Source organism: Leiobunum rupestre, chromosome 11 (assembly GCF_980474605.1).
Source record: "Leiobunum rupestre chromosome 11, qqLeiRupe1.1.hap1, whole genome shotgun sequence".
NCBI lineage: Eukaryota > Metazoa > Arthropoda > Arachnida > Opiliones > Sclerosomatidae > Leiobunum > Leiobunum rupestre.
In genome coordinates, this window is record NC_143394.1 from 49,949,730 (window position 1) to 49,966,706 (window position 16,977).

The 16,977-nt window shown below is 44.2% G+C and overlaps 3 protein-coding genes across 3 annotated transcripts; 1 reads left to right on the plus strand and 2 right to left on the minus strand.

The window, feature by feature from the left end:
* The first annotated feature begins 5,509 nt into the window (after nt 1–5,509).
* RpL24-like (ribosomal protein L24-like) lies at nt 5,510–6,375 on the plus strand. Its single transcript, XM_090162601.1, has 4 exons — nt 5,510–5,708; nt 5,815–6,001; nt 6,065–6,211; nt 6,267–6,375. The coding sequence occupies exons 1-4, from the start codon at nt 5,628–5,630 to the stop codon at nt 6,353–6,355; spliced, it is 504 nt and encodes a 167-aa protein (XP_090018727.1). The 5' UTR covers nt 5,510–5,627; the 3' UTR covers nt 6,356–6,375.
* Nucleotides 6,368–7,502, minus strand: LOC149923167 (mitochondrial mRNA pseudouridine synthase RPUSD3-like). Its single transcript, XM_090162600.1, has 5 exons — nt 7,322–7,502; nt 7,153–7,260; nt 6,868–7,082; nt 6,675–6,808; nt 6,368–6,613 (listed from the first exon to the last, which is right to left on the minus strand). The coding sequence occupies exons 1-5, from the start codon at nt 7,366–7,368 to the stop codon at nt 6,419–6,421; spliced, it is 699 nt and encodes a 232-aa protein (XP_090018726.1). The 5' UTR covers nt 7,369–7,502; the 3' UTR covers nt 6,368–6,418.
* A 4,525-nt stretch (nt 7,503–12,027) lies between these two features.
* LOC149923168 (uncharacterized) lies at nt 12,028–12,717 on the minus strand. The gene has a single exon (XM_090162361.1). The coding sequence runs from the start codon at nt 12,715–12,717 to the stop codon at nt 12,028–12,030; it is 690 nt and encodes a 229-aa protein (XP_090018487.1).
* Nucleotides 12,718–16,977: the final 4,260 nt, after the last annotated feature.

Sequence of the window (16,977 nt, forward strand, 5' to 3'; positions counted from 1 at the left end):
TATCGTTCATATTGATCGCCTTAGTGGTTGCTGGGAAATCAAGGGCCCACAGTTACGGGCCCCGAGGGCCTCGACGGGTATCGAGCCTGAGAAAGTTTTTCATAACCCGTTCATTTTTGTCGCCTGAAATCCAGGCACAAAGTTACGGACCCCCAAGGGGTATGGCGATCGATATAAATATCTCATGAATCGTGGTATCGTTTTTGTCTACTGTAACGAAACGAGATTGCGAACCGCTTTAAATTAAAAAAAATATTTTTGGCCTCAAAATTATGTTTTAGGTATCTGGTTTTAGAAGTAAGGTAACAAAACTCGAAGGCGTGACCGATTCGTGAGGACTTTTACGTCAGATTTCCAAATCGGGGGCTGAAAACCTCCTTCGATCAACAACAAACGATCGGCACTGGTATAGTTAGATAGAGGACAGTAATACCGATCGAAAGCCTCATCAATTAAATCGTTAGCATACGCTATTGATAAGCAATGGTTGTTTCACGGGGAGCCATGTTGAGCTAGCGCAGCGGAGTATTCACCACCAACATTGATAACTAGCTAGTTGTATGTTTCGAGGCCAATTAATTAAGTATATAAAGTTATTTTACTAACCCCAGTAGGCCCCCTCCCCCTTAGCTAGTTGTGTGTTTCGAGGTACTTTAATTAATCATATTAAGGTATTTGTGGAATGCCCCCCTTCCCCCTTTTTCCCATGCTAGAATTGCCTGGGAACCCTTTTCTCCGTAGTCGAACCACCCTAGTAAGCACCCCCACCCCCTTTTTTCCATGCGAGAATTTCCGTGGTACCCTTTTCCCCATAGTCGAACCACCCTAGTAAGCCCCCTTCCCCCTTTTTCACATGCGAGAATTTCCGTGGTTCTCTTTTACCCTCACCTTTCTCGATCTCGTCCCAAACCCCCCCCCGTACCCCTTTAAACCCCCTGTATCCAATGGCTGATTTGCTCAACCCTTATGACGAACAGAAAAAAATACGCTCGTCCTCGATTCCCGATAAAAATTAAAAACTATTAAAAGTAAACTTCTGTCAGTTGTTATAATTTATAATTAAAAGATGATTCTATTAATAACAATCCCAAATAAAAGTATACATACACGAGGTTATACGAACACGAGGTTAATTCGTCGGCAGATCGTACAGAAGCGTCGTAGCAGACGCTACTAACAGCTTTTTCCTTCACCCTCTCCCATCCACCCCCCATTTTACCTTCCGCAATAGAAACTATCAATCATGATTTCGGTCGCTTTCCCCGCCGTTTTCCTTCATCGCGGGCCGCGCTGCGTATAGTCGAGCTCCGATTTCCCTCTGTTCCGCGGGCCCCGCTGCGTATAGTCAAAAGTAAATAGGGGGAGAAAGTCTATTACTGCCATCAGATTTTACCTTCCACCATGCTTGACACCCTTTTTAAAGAGCTAGTGATAACGTGATATTTCTGCCTAATAAGGATAGCACATTACGCGCTAAGTAGTGCATTTCATCGCCTGAAAGCAAAATCCACGTAACTATATACACAAGTCTTAAGAAGTTACGTGGATTTTGCTTTCATGCAACGATTTATGCGTATAGTCCGAGGTATAGTCAAGCCTCGATTTCCCTCTGTCCCGCCGGCCGCGCTGCGTATAGTCCGAGGTATAGTCTTGGAGTAGAAAAGTTGACTGGAGGGGAAATTCCCATATCGGTAGCATTGAGTCTCTTCCCCCATCAATTCGGCCTAAGCCCTCCCAGCATGCACTGCGTTTTTAGTATTAAGGCGAAGCGCAAGGACGACAGGTTATAGACGGACACATTACCTCGGCGATGTCACGTTAGACCGCCATGAAAATCCTTTCGCCTTGGGCCAACGTTACCTACTATTAAGGCGTGGCAAAAAGTGGCGAGCCGAGGCTTGTAAAAACTGCGTTTGATTTGGTGGAAGAAAAAAATTATTTTTAAATGCACGGTATAAAACCTTAGGCTTGTGTCTAACTTGTCCCAAAACAATACTCCCTCTTTTATAATAGTCATATTTAGCTCTCACCATTTAACTTTAACTTTATTAATTCTGAGAGCTCCTGCCAAATCCAAAAATTAATTTAAAGTTCTAATATAATGTTTTGATAGAATAAACACAAATATAACCCCAAATTTATTGTGCCACAATCATTATCTAACAATTTGTGATAAAGTCCAGTTTATGAGACAATTTCGGGCTGCGTTGCTTTTTATAATCACACTGTTTTACCAAGAAGGAAGTTTCTCAAAATGTATTTATGGCTTAATCATACTCCTACCTAGAATGCTCCAGTCTACAGGATAACCTGACGCCAGGACATTTTGTAGCAACGACTAATGATTATTTAGTCTTTGCTTAAGCTTCAGTCAATCAGCGGCCATTCATGGATTACGGCAAGCCGCTAGCGCAATAACATAGCGGTTAAAAATAGTAAAAGCTCAGACGATTATTACAGCTTGGATGAATGAAGCGAAGAGTATGGAGGAAATAGACATAAAACAACCGGGAGAGGTCCGCAACGAAACGTTCACCACCGAGGGGATTGACAATGGGGAAAACCATAGAGATAGAAAGAAATAGAGGCACTATTGTATCTGGCGACCCCCTTTTCGCCCATGTAGGAAGCCATGAGATGGGCAGATTACGTGGCGCCATCGACGCGCGGTGAAATGAAATACATTATGCCTTTTGGAAAGTCAACTGTCATTTGATGTAAACCAAAGAAGGATAGATGGCATTGAAAATTCTGCCCATCTCCACTTTCATACATGCGTGGGGGGGGGGGGGGATGAATTTTGCTGGTCAAAAACAGGGGTGCCTTAACGCGGTAATCTTCCCTCTATTTCTTTTCTATCTCTATGGGGAAAACCTCTGTAAACCAAGCTTCAAAATAGCTACCGCAGTGCCATTTCGGGATTCTTCGTAATCGAAAAGGCACAAATTTAATTGCAGCAATAGCGCTAAAGAGAATTCTTCGATAGCGCTTGGTATTTTCTTAGAGCATCTTTTAATTTTGAAAATTAATTTAGATCATAAATATGGCAAAGTTAAATCTACCAAAAGTTTCAAAACGAAAAGCAGGACAAGAGTCCCGAAATGGCGCTGCGGTAGCTATTTTGAAGCTCGGTTTACAGCTGCAAGGTTCGTAGAGAAAAATACACTATTGGGTTTACAGAGGTTTTCCCCCATGGTCAACCCCCTCGGTGGTGAACGTTTCGTTGCGGACCTCTCCCGGTTGTTTTATCTTTATTTCCTCCATACTCTTTGAATGAAGTATATGGATATATCACTAGTACCTTTCCCAACGTTAAACCAGGCGGCCCCAAAGTTCCGAGCAAAGTTCTCTCGATTTTTTTTCAAATTGATGGTACAAATTGGTTGCGCATGCGCTGCATACTCCTTACGCATAATCTTTGGCCGCGACGCGCGCTTAAATGGGTCATGACCTATCATTTTTATGTTTTGATTTTATCTATAAGTTGAGTTTTAGCATATTATTTAGTGAAATTAGTGGTAAATGCAATGGGGAGAACCAAGCGCTGAATAATAAATTTCCTTTAATATTTTGTTAGAATTGCTTGACTGAGGAGCGGGTATCCCCAAAATACTCCAACTCATTTCAATATAATACAATTTATAACATCACAAAGATCTTTTACGTTAAAAAATTTATCTAATTTAGTAACTTTATTTTATTAATTAAAAACAATTTTTAAAGAATGCAATGTAAATCACTAACCTGAAAATTGTCCTGTTACTTCCGAACCTTCAGCACCGTAACCAGGATTTGATTTCAGGGGGGGCACGCAATGGAAACAAATAAAAAATAAATAAAAAATTGTACATACAACCATACGTTTCAGGGTGGGCACGGCCCGACCGCCCCCCCCCTGGTTACGGCCCTGTGAACCTTACAACGTAAGCCTAATTTAGCGAGATTTTTTAAAATCCTCCCACGTGCTTTTGTTCTTATCACCAAAACAGGAGTTTTAGCCGTTAGGTGGCACGTAACTCAGTGGAATAATGTGGAGTTTATGGACCGCGTTTCCGAAGAGCAAAGATAATTTAAACTCGTACCCTAGATTCGAATACTGAGAGCTTTCCCATTGACGGTTTTGTTACAAAGCGTTTACCCTTTTCCGGCTCCATCGATTGCGAATCTAGGGTACGTACTACGTAGTTATATTATCTTTGTCTTCACTCAACGGGTTATTAAATTTGGAATGATCTCCCAGCTGCGGCCGTTAAGACCAAATCCTCCGCATCGGCATTCAAGTGTCGATTAGATAAATATAAAAACTGGGGCTGGGCTGACCTGTTGTTCACTTCAGCATTACTTACTATTTACCTTTTTTTTAATTTTATTAATGTCGCTTCATATGTATCTTTTTTTGTGAAATTCTGTTTTTTTATTTTCGATTTTCGGGCACTATCATTGTATGAATATTAATGTAAATAGTTTCTTTTGTTTCGAGCGTTATAGTATCCTTTGTATCGGCTATCAGGGCCCAATAAGTGTAAAGATTCTTTTTTATTCTGAATTAAAACATTATTATAAATCGAGCGCCAATTTACATGGCCACTTGCGTTGCCCTTTAAGCAAAAATCTTAATGTACATTTAAAACTATGTTTGCGGAGTTTAACCAAGCTCAAAGATAATCCCCCCTCGCCGTGGCTTCTTGAGCGGGTCTTAACTAAATAAATAAAAAAAATACTGCTCCGAATAGCAAAGCGTTTCTCATACGAGTCAAATCTCTGATTTCTATTAACACGTAAAATTTACTTTACTCGGGCATCGATAAAAAATATCCCTTATGCCAGGATTGACGAGTCCATAATGTGTGTGTGTGCCGGGAGTAGTGGCTCACTCCTGTAATCCCAGGAGTCTGGGAGGCAGAGTTTGTGGATGGCCGTGTGAGGACGACCATGTGAGGACGACCACGTGAGGACGACCACGTGAGGACGACCACGTGAGGACGACCACGTAGGGACGACCACGTGAGGACGACCACGTGAGGACGACCACGTGAGGACGACCACGTGAGGACGACCACGTGAGGACGACCACGTGAGGACGACCTTGTGAGGACGACCTTGTGAGGACGACCTTGTGAGGACGACCTTGTGAGGACGACCTTGTGAGGACGACCTTGTGAGGACGACCTTGTGAGGACGACCTTGTGAGGACGACCTTGTGAGGACGACCTTGTGAGGACGACCACGTGAGGACGACCACGTGAGGACGACCACGTGAGGACGACCACGTGAGGACGACCACGTGAGGACGACCACGTGAGGACGACCACCAATCCCCCAACGGGTGGTCGGAATACTTCCGACACGGGTGTCCCCACCCCTGTTCCCACGTATCCCCCCGTTTTCGTGGCCGTTACACATATCTCGCCCTGATTAATCAGTTATTGTGTGCTGGTGTCTAAGGCCCTGGGCCGACACCGATGTGTGGATGTCAAAAAAAGTCCATAATGTGTCGGGAAATTATCCATTTTGGGAGACACATGTTACCTCAAAGAGGGCAAGTCCCAAATTACTACTCATTTTGGTTTTAAACTTTTAAAACAATTTGAACTTTCGAAAGGAAGTCAGGTTTTATTTAAAGCGAGATGAGGGTAGAAAAATGTTACTTTTGTTCATCACCATTATACCCAGGTCATGGAATAATGTTCGTGAGAAATGATTGCAAGGTGCGAAAGAATTTGAAATGTTTTAATAGCTAAGCCTTAGCTTTCTCTCGAAAATGTACCCTAATTAATCCAAGATGTACCTAACTGATGACTTTTTTTTTATCAGGTATTTAGATTTTGCAGATCCAAATGTCATAAACTTTTCAAGCGCAAGCGCAATCCTAGAAAAACTAGATGGACCAAAGCGTTTCGTAAATCAGCTGGAAAAGAACTAACGATAGACCCAGCATTTGAATTTGAAAAGAGGAGAAATACACCAGTGAAATATGACAGAGAGCTATGGGGATCTACAGGTTTAATATATATAATAAAGAAACATTCGATAGTCAAAATTATGAACTCTTCTTGCATTTTAGTGGAAGCTATTAAAAAAATTGAAGAAATTAAAACACGCAGACAAGCAAGGTTCATAGAAAACAGATTAAAGAAAGGGAAGGAGCTTGAGAAGCAGAAAGATATTAAGGAAGTTCAACGTGATCTTAGCCTTATTAAATCCCCAGCTGGTAATACTAAAAAAAAGTTTATTTGTTACATTTTTATTAACTTTTTTTTCATTAGCTGGTATGCTCAAAAAACAAGTGGGCATTGTGGAAGTGGTGGAAGAAATGTCGGATACAGAAGACAATATGGAAGCTGAAACTTTTTAATAAAATATTTCTAGAACAAAGATTCACATTATTTTTGCTTAAGGGAATCGGTTTAAAGTTATTCTAGGGTAACAAATCTAATTTGTCACAAGTCCATTTAAAATGTTCTGGTAACGGACATGTAATAAATAAATCTTGTTTGCTTTGGAGAAAATTAGGAAGGTAAAATTCTCTTAAATGTAATGAAACTGGAATAGATGAAAATCCTCTCCCGTCCAAAGGCACATTCAATTTTTTACACACTTCTATAGCTAAACTCTAAAAGAAAGGTAGAAATAAATAGGCTGTTATCATCAAATTATGTATTTAATATATTTACAGGTTGAGCATCTGAAGGGTGGGTTAAAACAACAGTTTTTTGAAGAACTGTAGTTAAACGGTTTGAAAATAATGTGTCTCCCAGTATACAAGCACCTCTTTGTATCATATAGATTCGAGGGAAATGCCACTTTGCTAATAAGTAAAAATTTTTAATTCATATTAATAAATGGTGATAAAAATAAACAAATTACCAGATGTACTGCTAAGTTCTACTAAAGCAACTGAGAGATCTTTGTTGCAATTCAATGTTCTAAAATTAACATTAACAGAATGCATTTCTCCCTTTTTAGTCTTAGATTTTGAATATTCACAAATTTGTGCCACTTTATTTTCATCCATTTGAACAATCTTAAATCCCAAGTGTTCTGAACCAATTGCAGGTTTAGGATATCCTTTTGTAATGCACCTTCATATAATAATAATAAGTTGGTAAAAAAATATTATAAAAGAATAAATTATCAAATAGTATTAGTTACCAATATGTCATATGGGATTTCTTCATACATTTAGCATTTTGTACAGATTTTTGAACTCTTTCAGCGATACCATTTCGCTCTGCCAATAACATAACTCCTGTAGAATACCTAAAACAAAATTAAACCTTTATAAAAACCTTGAAGTAAAGTTTGTAAAAAAAGCATTTACCTTTCGGGACACTTAAGAATAACTAGTTCTGGCATATTAAGCTTCATTTTGAGATAGTTTATAGCATCTTGTAAACAGAAATGTTTTTCTGGCACAAAAGACAACAATGCGGTTTTTTTAACTTTTCTTTGCAAGAGTGTGTCATAATTTGGCTTAGTCAACGCAACTCCATATGGCTTATTGATAGCAACTAGGCCATTTTCATTATACACGATGTTATTAAATAAATAATTAGAAAACTCGACAACATTTTCCCATGGTTGTACATTTAAATACACATGCTTTTTAGCTTCAAAAGACTTTGGTTTGGATTTATCACTTATTTCAGGTTGAATATTATGATAACCCAAACTACGTTTAATAAATAATTCTTTCTTCGGTAATTTGCATACACTCAATGAAATAATAAAACTTTTGTAACTTTTCATTTTTAAAATATTACTGAAAATTCAACAAACTTAAAAGCAGACGGACGGGTATGTCCATAGAAATCTCATAGGTAACTAGAATGCTGCCGTGTAACTGGCAAATGGGCCAAACGCCGTGGCAGACGATAGCCAGATCCCAGCCAATCAGAGCTCAAAGAGTGGTTCTGCCCAGAATTTAATGTCACCAGAGAGAATGACGTCACCTATCTCCCGCTATAGTAGCGGATCCAAGGAGGATTATTATCCTCCTTGGCGCAACCTTTCTACGGCCTCTCATTGGCTGAAGGTTCAAGGCGAACTGGGGTCAAGCTCGGCCGTAGGCGGCAGCATTCTAGTTACCTATGAGATTTCTATGGGTATGTCAATTGATAAAGGTTGCGTTCAGAAACTATACAGAGCTCTACCTGAATTCCAAACCCGCTTAAGTCGATTTGTGTGTTATTTTTTTTATTCGATTTTTCGAAAGCACTATCAAACCTTTATACCTGGGGTTAATTTTAAAAAAAGTTATCGGAAAAATAAAAAGTTATTCAACTTTTCCAAAACCGCATAATCAGACTTATGCCTTTTTGCACCATGCAGCGCTGCGGCTTCTTAAATTTTATCTCTAGTCTCTGCTAGGAGGATAAAAGTGTATTTTCCTAGGTCTCTGGTAGTCGCGCCGTAGGTTGCTGCTGACCTAGGAGCAACAAACAACACCCCACACAAGGAGAACGCAACCCGTCAAAAGTCGTGGAATTTTTTGTGTACATTTTTCATTGGTTAGACGCTTTAGCGCTTGCAGCCGTCAGAAGGGGAAAATTTGGAAATTGTCTTCCCCCCGCCCGTAAAGGCTCGTGACACTCGTCCAATGAAATTCGTACACAAACCTTCGTTAGCGTGTTTAAAGGCTAGCTGCGTTCTCCTTGTGTTTGTTTCTCCTAGCTGCTGACAAATTTCTGATTAACGGTCCGCTAGCCAATTGTAATAAATTTCTGCAATACAGGTTGCTGATCCCTTTAAGATTTTCTCGGAATTTGCGCAGGATCTAGTAAAATTTTAATGCCAAAGTGGCCTTTTAAATACAAAACACAACAAGAATAAAATATGTTTTAAGAACCGATATTTCATCTCCCGCCAAATTATTCAACATTTTTAGTATTGAATTGCGGGCCCACGGGCCTATACTCGAAATCACTGTTACCTGGGTACACTACCAAAGGCAGGGATTTTTCTACGTCCTCCGGAAATATAATCCACCAAAGAACGCGATTGCTCTTTAGAAATTTTTGCTGAGAGTAAAGTTTAATATATTGATTGACGAAAATAAACTACAAACGTAAAAGAGCTTGTAAAATCGCGACACATTCAAATCATGATTTAATTTGTAATGATCACTTTTTAGAACGGGATATACAAATTGTAAATGGCAAAAGGTGGGTCACACCAAAAGCCATTCCAACTCTGGTTTGGTTTCCATCGAACATCATCATTAAGAAAGTTATTAATTTATATTGCAAGCTCAGACTCCACAAATTAGCGAAGGACAAAAATCTAGAAATGATTCAATGAAGGGTCAAGCCATCAGACTTAAATTGTCAAAGCTAATTTTATTTCAAGGACAATAGCTACATACCTTTAGTAGAATCATTATTAATCCAAGGTAGAATCATCCTTTTCATCAAAATTCCATTTACTTTTGTTTACAATTTAGAATCTCAGAATATTCCCATAACAAGACATAACCACAACAAACCGGATAGATACTTAAGCCTTTGACAAAATATCATTTCGCAATTAGAATGTTTTTGTTTTTAATTATAAGATCATCTGCTGCTTTTTATTTGGGTTTTGAAAGAATTAATTGACTTATTTAAAAATTATAATAAAAATTTACCTTATTTTAAATTCTCACAGCCAAAATATTCGCGAATCACGTCAGAGTACCTAAAAGATTACAAACACGAACATGTGTGACGTGTCACGTGATGATTTTGTATTTTCTCGCCTAATCGACAGGCGTCGCTTAAACGTGGTACCACAGGAATACGGAACAATTACCGGTTGTCTGCTAGTTATCGCTCCCGTATTTACCACCCGTAGAATCTTGGGTCTATTTCTTTATTATGTCTATGGTCTATTCGCTAAAAAGGACATGGCAACACTGTTTTAAAATTATACATAACCAAAGACTAGCGATTGGACAGAAAACTTTTGATTTTTCTATGTAAATTAACACGTTTATTTTCCTGTACGAGCTTAAGTGAAAAGTCCGTAAGTTCGTTGTTGCGTGGGTGCGATTATTTATAAGTAGCACCGCTAAAACCACTGTGGACAATTAACGCCATCTACTGATCAGTTATTGAAGTTCCGCGTATGAGGATTATTATTAAATGCCGACCAATTTACTGCCCCAGGTAACAGTGATTTCGAGTATAGGGGGCCCATTCAAAATTATGACCATACTTTTCTAAACGGTAAATTCCAAAAAAAGCCAATATTGTAAGCGAGTGATTTGTAGTTTGAAAAGCCAACGGTTTGAAATCCCTTGCTCTTAGTTTTTTTAAATGAAAGCAAAAATTAAGGTTTTATTGGTTTTTCAATCAATTTTTTTTGGTAATGGGTGTGAAACACCTAGATGTAAAAGTGATTCAGGATACGCTGACCGTGCTTATATGGAAAACGTAAAACTATTACCTTTTCCTAAGCCTTTCTCAAAACGTGTTTGTTCGCGTATGCACGTGCTCCTTGTTTGTCCTTTGTGTTTTATAAAATTCCCACTAGGCGCACTGGGGTCGCCCATTGGCTTTTGTGGGCCGCATTTTTGAGTAAGTGTCATATCCAGGAAGCGTTAGCTTCTATTATTAATCCAAGCTGCGAGGACGCAAAAAATAAGACCGCCTCCTTTCTTCCTCCCTCCCCTCCCCCTCCCTTAGCGTGACGGGGTTAGGGCCTCAACGTGTCCGTCGATAGTCTCGACATATTCATTCTCCCTGAGTATAAATAAATACATTCTTGCCCAAAACTAACACAAAAAGTGCCCACTTTGAAATATAATTCAATGCGGAACTGAAAAAGACGCCCGTTTCGACCCGACTGTCCGCACTAGGACACAAAACCACGATCAATTATAAATTGTTAAACAAAATTAGGAATTATCTCGAAAAAATTTACGCAAAATGCGTTAACCTTCGCCAAATTTGGGGGGGGGGGGTCCAATTAAAAAGGCCTCCAAATCATGACTAATTGGTTTTAACTCATGGAACTAAAGTCACAGTCGCACTAGACCTTAAATGGGCTACGAAGTTCGATGGCAAAAAAAGATGAAAATTGAGCATGCTTTTCACTCCCCCCAACCCGTCACTCGGCCTTGGCAGAGGCGGGCCGCTGGCAGAGTCAACTGTAAATTTCGCACTGTCTTTACTGAATTTACACACATTTTGCCACCGAACTTTGGAGCCCTTTTAAAACCTAGTTTAGGTCGGTTTGAATGGCAGTTTTAATCGTGCCTGATAAGTATTATAATACGACAACCTAACTATATTTCGATGTTAAACTAAAACATGGAGGAAGAGAGAGGAAGCTTTATGAATAACCTTTTTACCCCGGGAGCTTGATGACAACTCCCACAGGGTAGGAGAGTGGGGGCTGACAAAAAAGGGGATCAGCACCCGTCAACTCTCACGGCCTGGCTGCGCATTCTCTAGTTGGCTCCCTCTATTTTTGTTGAAATTGTTGTCCGTTGTGAAATTACACCGAGTACGCCTAAACACTAAAAGAGGGCGCCAAATAGGGAACGCGTGAGACGACACGAAAACCGTTGGGCTCTGATCCCCTTTTTGTCAGCCCCCACTCTCCTACCCTGTGGGAGTTGGCATCAAGCTCCCGGGGTAAAAAGCTTATTTATAAAGCCTCCTCTCTATTCCTCCATTACTAAAAAGAATATATTTATTTATTTATACCAAGAATATATTCAGGTACCTAAGAATACGGACAATAGCATTAGCCTCTGATACCACTCTCGTGAAAGTACGTCTGCATTTTTCACAAAACTTAAACATAGATGGTTCAATGGTTTTAACGAAAAATTAAAGCAGACGAACTTTCGTTACAAAGTATGCGAGTGGGGGGGGGGGGGCAGAATAACAATAGTAGCGGGGATTGGTGTATATAGCAACAAGGCCTTCACACCAGGCGCACAGGGAGAAAAGTCCGCGAACAAACGTTATTTAGAAAGAACAAACGTGCTGAAAGGGATACACATCAGAAAAATAAATACAAAAAGAAAAATAATCACAATCATCGCGGAAAAGCTTTACGAAGAAGTTTACAAGTGTCCAAAATCACATCTTGCCAACCCACGTGAACGGCGGTGAGAACACCCACCACGGAGTCCGGGAGACCCCGCGCCTGGAGCGAAAGGTAGAGGGGTCGCGAAGGAGGCACACGCGAACAGGACGTGTTCGGCGTCCTCTCGTACCGCACACCGGAGTCCGAGTTCCGAAGCCCGAAACGATGAAGAACCGCCTTTGTGGGAAGTCTGCCACAACCAAGCCGCGCGAGAAGAGTGTCCTCCAGTCTAGGAAGTTGAACGGCCAGAACGGCTCGAGAGTCAGGGTTAGGCTTCGCAGCCAGGAGAGGCCACTGGGCTGCAAGAGACCGCCAGGTGCGAGTCCACGAAGAGGTGATCGCTTTCCCACAGACACTCTTTAGCTCCGAGAGTGTCGAGGGAAGGAAGAAGTGCACCCCCTGAGGACGTTGAAGCTGGGTGACCCCGGCCAGTTTGTCCGCCGTTTTGTTGCCTGGCACTCCCACGTGAGCTGGGCACCAAAGGAAAGTGACGGAGCGGGGATAATTGTCACATAGATCATGGATTATTGAAACAACCAGATCAGAAGAGCGCGTCAGCAGTTGGGTGAGGGCACTCTGAGAGTCGGAGCAAATAACCAGCTCACCAGGCACATTTGTCACCGCGTATGAAAGAGCCATCTGGATAGCGAGGAGCTCAACCCGGTTGATAGGATGCCCGGAGTCCACGAAGGACCTCGCGCCGACGCCGAGGGCCGGAATCGCGAAAGCCGCACCAGCAACACCCGAGTCCGAGGAGAGAGAGCCGTCGGTATAGATGACCGTAGTATCTCTGGCGTAAGGTTCGAGGGTCGCGAAAAAGAGCTGCCGAAGCGCGTCAGATGGCCAGTCTCCCTTCGTAGAAGAGAGCCAGCGAGGAATGATCGTGGCCGCTGGTGGTTCCCACTCCGGTGTTCGCAGACGAGGGAGATGGGCCCTGGAGTAGTTAAAAGCCAAGTGAGATTGTACTCCTGTGCAAGGCGCCACGCTCGAAGAGGGAAAGGAAGTCGGCCCGGTGGGAAACGGTCCTCGATGAGTTCCAGAGAAGGTAGGGTAGATCGCAATAGGGAAGGATAGAAATCGGGTGTGTCAGACGCTCCGCATAGAGCGATGTTAAAGAGATCCAGGAGGTCTCTCCGAAAACGCAAAGGAGGAATGGCTGCTTCGGATTCCATGAGCCGGATGGGAGTGGACTGTGGAACTCCTAGGATGACCCTGAGAAAGCATTTTAAACCTTGTCGAGTTTGCCGAGCGTGGTAGCTGTGGCCGAGGCGTAGAGAGAACTAGTGTAGTCCAGCAGAGAGCGAAGGAGATGCGTGTAGAGATGGCGAAGGACCTTCCTTCCCGCCCCCCAACGAGTCGCGGAGATGGCTCTCAGAAGGTTAAGCCGCTTCAGCGAAGAAGCGACGAGGACCTCGATGTGTGGGGACCAGGACAGCTTGTCGTCAATCAGGGCTCCGAGATACCGATAGGACGAGACCCGAGAGAGGGCAGTGCGCCCGAGCGTGAGGTGAAGGCCGGCCTGGATCTGCTTTGATTTGATGATGATCATGAATTGGCATTTCAGTGGTTGGAAATTTAGACCCCAGGTGATGCCATAGCTCGAGATATTATAAATCCACGTGCTGATTTCATCCGCATGTTCCCCTTGGTCGACCGGCATCGGACACAGCTCAGGAATGTCGTCGAGCATGACGCAGAATAAGATTGGGCTGATTGTACTGCCCTGCGGCACGCCGCGTTTAACTGAGTACGGCTTTGAGAGTTTGCCATTAACTCGGACTCGGAAGGTACGGCCGTCCAAAAAGCTCTCCACCCAGCGGAGGAGGTTTCCCTCAAGGCCCCGGCGTTGTAGCTTATAGAGTAGCGCCTGATGGTGGACACTTCCAAAGGCGTCTTTTAAGTCGAGGAAAACTGCCAAACAGTGGTGATTAGTCGCCAGGGCCCCTTGAGCAGCGGTAACAAGCCGGAGGGCGTTATCGGTTGCCCGGCACCATTTGCGGAAGCCGGATTGCTCCGGCGGAAGCACGCGATTCACCTGCAGAAACCAAGTAAGACGGCCAAGAACAAGCCGCTCGTAAATTTTGCCAAGGTTCGGAAGGAGGGAGATGTCCCTGTAGGAAGTGGGGTCTCTGCATGGTTTGCCCGGCTTGAGTATGGGATGAAGAATCGCATGTTTCCACCGCGAGGGCATGATGCCATCGGCCCAGACACGGTTGTAGAGCCTGAGAAGATCTGCGCGAAACGCTGGGGTGGTGTTTTTAATGATGAGGTTCGAGATGTTATCGGCGCCAGGGGCCGTGTTGTGAAGTCCGGAGATGACGCCGTTGAGTTCCGGCGCCGGTGGACGTGCAAGAGAAGTCTCTGGGACGTACGCTTGAGCCGGCGAGAGTTCTGGGGGAGGATGAATATTCTCCGCAGCTTTGGATGCTAGGCACTCTGCAACTTCCCTTTGGTCTGTGAAAAGAACCGCCCCCTTCTGCAGAGTGAGAAGCTTCGGTGCGAGTACGCCAGTCTTGAACCATCTGACCTGGGACCAGATTTGCGGCAGTGGCGTATGAGCATGGAGCCGATCACAGAAGGCCCGCCAGCTGGTCTTCTTCGTCTCCCTGACCAGTTTCTTGAAGATCGCCCTTTCCCGCTTATAAAGAACCATGTCCGCAGAGAGGCCCGAGCGTTGGGCTCTGCGCCGCGCCGCAGTGACGACAGTAGCCGAGCAGTGGGTATCCCACCAAGGCGGCTGGCGAGGCGTATACCTCCTGTGGCCGCTGGTGAGAGGAATCGACGCCTTTGCCGAGTTGAAGAGAAGGGATTCCGCGGAGGAGACTGTAAGGTGTTCTTCGCCTAAAGCATTATCAAGGACAATGCGAAAATGCTCCCAGTCCGCTTCCGCGTAACGCCAGTGAGGGGTACTCTCTTCCCTGTGGGCATCGTGAGACGCTTCCCCTATGAGAATAGGTAGGTGATCGCTTGTTCCTCTCTGCAAGACACGCCATGGGAGACCTGCGGCCAGGTCGACGCTAGCGAAGGCGAGGTCAAGCGCGCTCTCAGAGCCGTGGGTAGGGTGACGGGTTGCTTCCCCCGTATTGAGGAGTACCATGTTGTCGTGGTCCTCCAGCCAAGTCTGAATGAGGCGTCCTTGTGCGTCGGTGTGGCGGCCACCCTAGAGGAAATTGTGTGCGTTGAAGTCACCAAGGATGATGAACGGCGGGTCAAGTCCGGTAAGGAGTTGGTCGAAAAAGTCTTTGGGGGTGGTGCACCGAGGGTCGTAGATGTTGAAAAGCGTGAGCCAGCCCAGCGGGAGATGAATCTTCACCACCAACATCTCGACGCCCGCACAAACGGGGGAAGGGAGACGGATCGCTGGGATAGTTTTGGCTATCAGAGTGGCCAGACCTCCTCGCGCCCTGGAGTTCGAGTTGGGGGGCAATTGCGATCGGCGCGAAATATTTCATAAAAACCAAAGTGAAAGTTACATACGTCCGTTGGAGAGAGAAACGTTTCCTGAAGAGCTAAAATAGATGGGCTGAAGTCGCCGAGAATGTCGATAATATCTGCGAGCCGAGTACGAATACCGTGAACTCCGTTTTCTAGTCACCGCTTGAGCGTAGGAATTATGGCGTACGATTGCCCGAGCTTCCCGAAAGGAAACGTCTTCCTGGCGACGAACCCGGAGGACCGTCTTCTCCCTGCGCATGGCCGGACAGTCGGTTGACTTCGAGCTGTGGGAGCCCTTGCAGTTGACGCAGAAAGCCGGAGCGGCGCATTTCTGGGTCGGATCAAAGGTGTGGTCCTTCCCACAGTTGGCGCAAATTTCGTTCGCTACGGTCGAGCGACAGGCGGATGCGATATGCCCGTAGTGTCTACATTTGTAGCACTGGAGGGGACGCTCGGTGTATTCCAAAAACGCGAAGCTCATGCTGTACAAGAAAACCTTCTTCAGAATTGTATCCTTGACGAAACCGATGAGGTAGGTGTTCGTACGGCCTCCTAGGCGCCTTACAGACCTATAAGGCACTTCCCGCTCCTTTAGTGCGTCTTCGAGATCGTGTTTACTCAGATCCATCGGAACATGAATAATGCGCCGAAGGGCTACATCCTGTGCTGTCGAAGTGTCTTCGACCATTGAAAATCTCCAAAAGCGGTGGCAGCTTTTATGCGCCCGACTTGTTCCTCCGAATCAGGGTGAATCAAAAGGCCGCCTTGGAGAAGCGTTTTATAATTGGCGCCAACGCCAAATACACTAGTGACGTACTCGTGTATTTGTTTTGTTCCCAGATCCGAGAATTTCGTTCCTCCGCGAACCGGTTTTAGGCGAAGGGGCTTGAGCCGCGGGACGGTCCCACCCCCAACAGCTTCTACTCCGCGGTCACCCGGGGGGGGGGGGACGAACGTAGGAATGTTCCCGTTCATGGGTCGACTTCTGCCTCTAACTCTTTCGCCCCCTTCCTTCCACTATTGTGAAAGAGGAGTCTTTTTCTTCGCTTTGAGGGTCCATCGGGGGAAACATTTCGCCGTACGAATCGCCGGCCGGTCCCGAAGAAGCGGCCAAGGAAAGTGAAGGGAAGCCGTCCACGGTGGCGAGAAAATCCAAAGGACGAAACGGGGCAGAAATAAAACAGGATGGGGACTAGGGAGAGACAAAGCAGCAGCGACTGACTTAAAGGGAATATAACCTCAGGTATTTGGTGTGGAACACCAACGTTTGCAGCTCTGGCCACTCATGCCTTTGGCTTTAAAAATGTTTGGCGCCACTGTACAGGATAATTTAAAAAATTGAAGGGGTCTTCCATAAAGATTGCTTTGCAGGTTATAGTCCCTTTAAGGTCAGTTAAAAAATAAAAAGGGCCCAAAGATAGGCAGCACGGAAAGAAAAAGACAAAGAAAAAGCCACGAACACGT

Coding starts and splice junctions, on each gene's coding strand:
- LOC149923168 (XM_090162361.1), bottom strand. CDS start 12,717: ATGGCTCTTTCATACGCGGTGACAAATGTGCCTGGTGAGCTGGTTATT.
- LOC149923167 (XM_090162600.1), bottom strand. CDS start 7,368: ATGAAGCTTAATATGCCAGAACTAGTTATTCTTAAGTGTCCCGAAAG. Junction 7,083..7,152: donor AAATCCCATATGACATATTG/GTAACTAATACT, acceptor TATTATATGAAG/GTGCATTACAAAAGGATATC. Junction 6,809..6,867: donor AGAACTTAGCAGTACATCTG/GTAATTTGTTTA, acceptor TTTACTTATTAG/CAAAGTGGCATTTCCCTCGA.
- RpL24-like (XM_090162601.1), top strand. CDS start 5,628: ATGAGGGTAGAAAAATGTTACTTTTGTTCATCACCATTATACCCAGGT. Junction 6,002..6,064: donor AGAGCTATGGGGATCTACAG/GTTTAATATATA, acceptor CTTGCATTTTAG/TGGAAGCTATTAAAAAAATT. Junction 6,212..6,266: donor CCTTATTAAATCCCCAGCTG/GTAATACTAAAA, acceptor TTTTTTCATTAG/CTGGTATGCTCAAAAAACAA.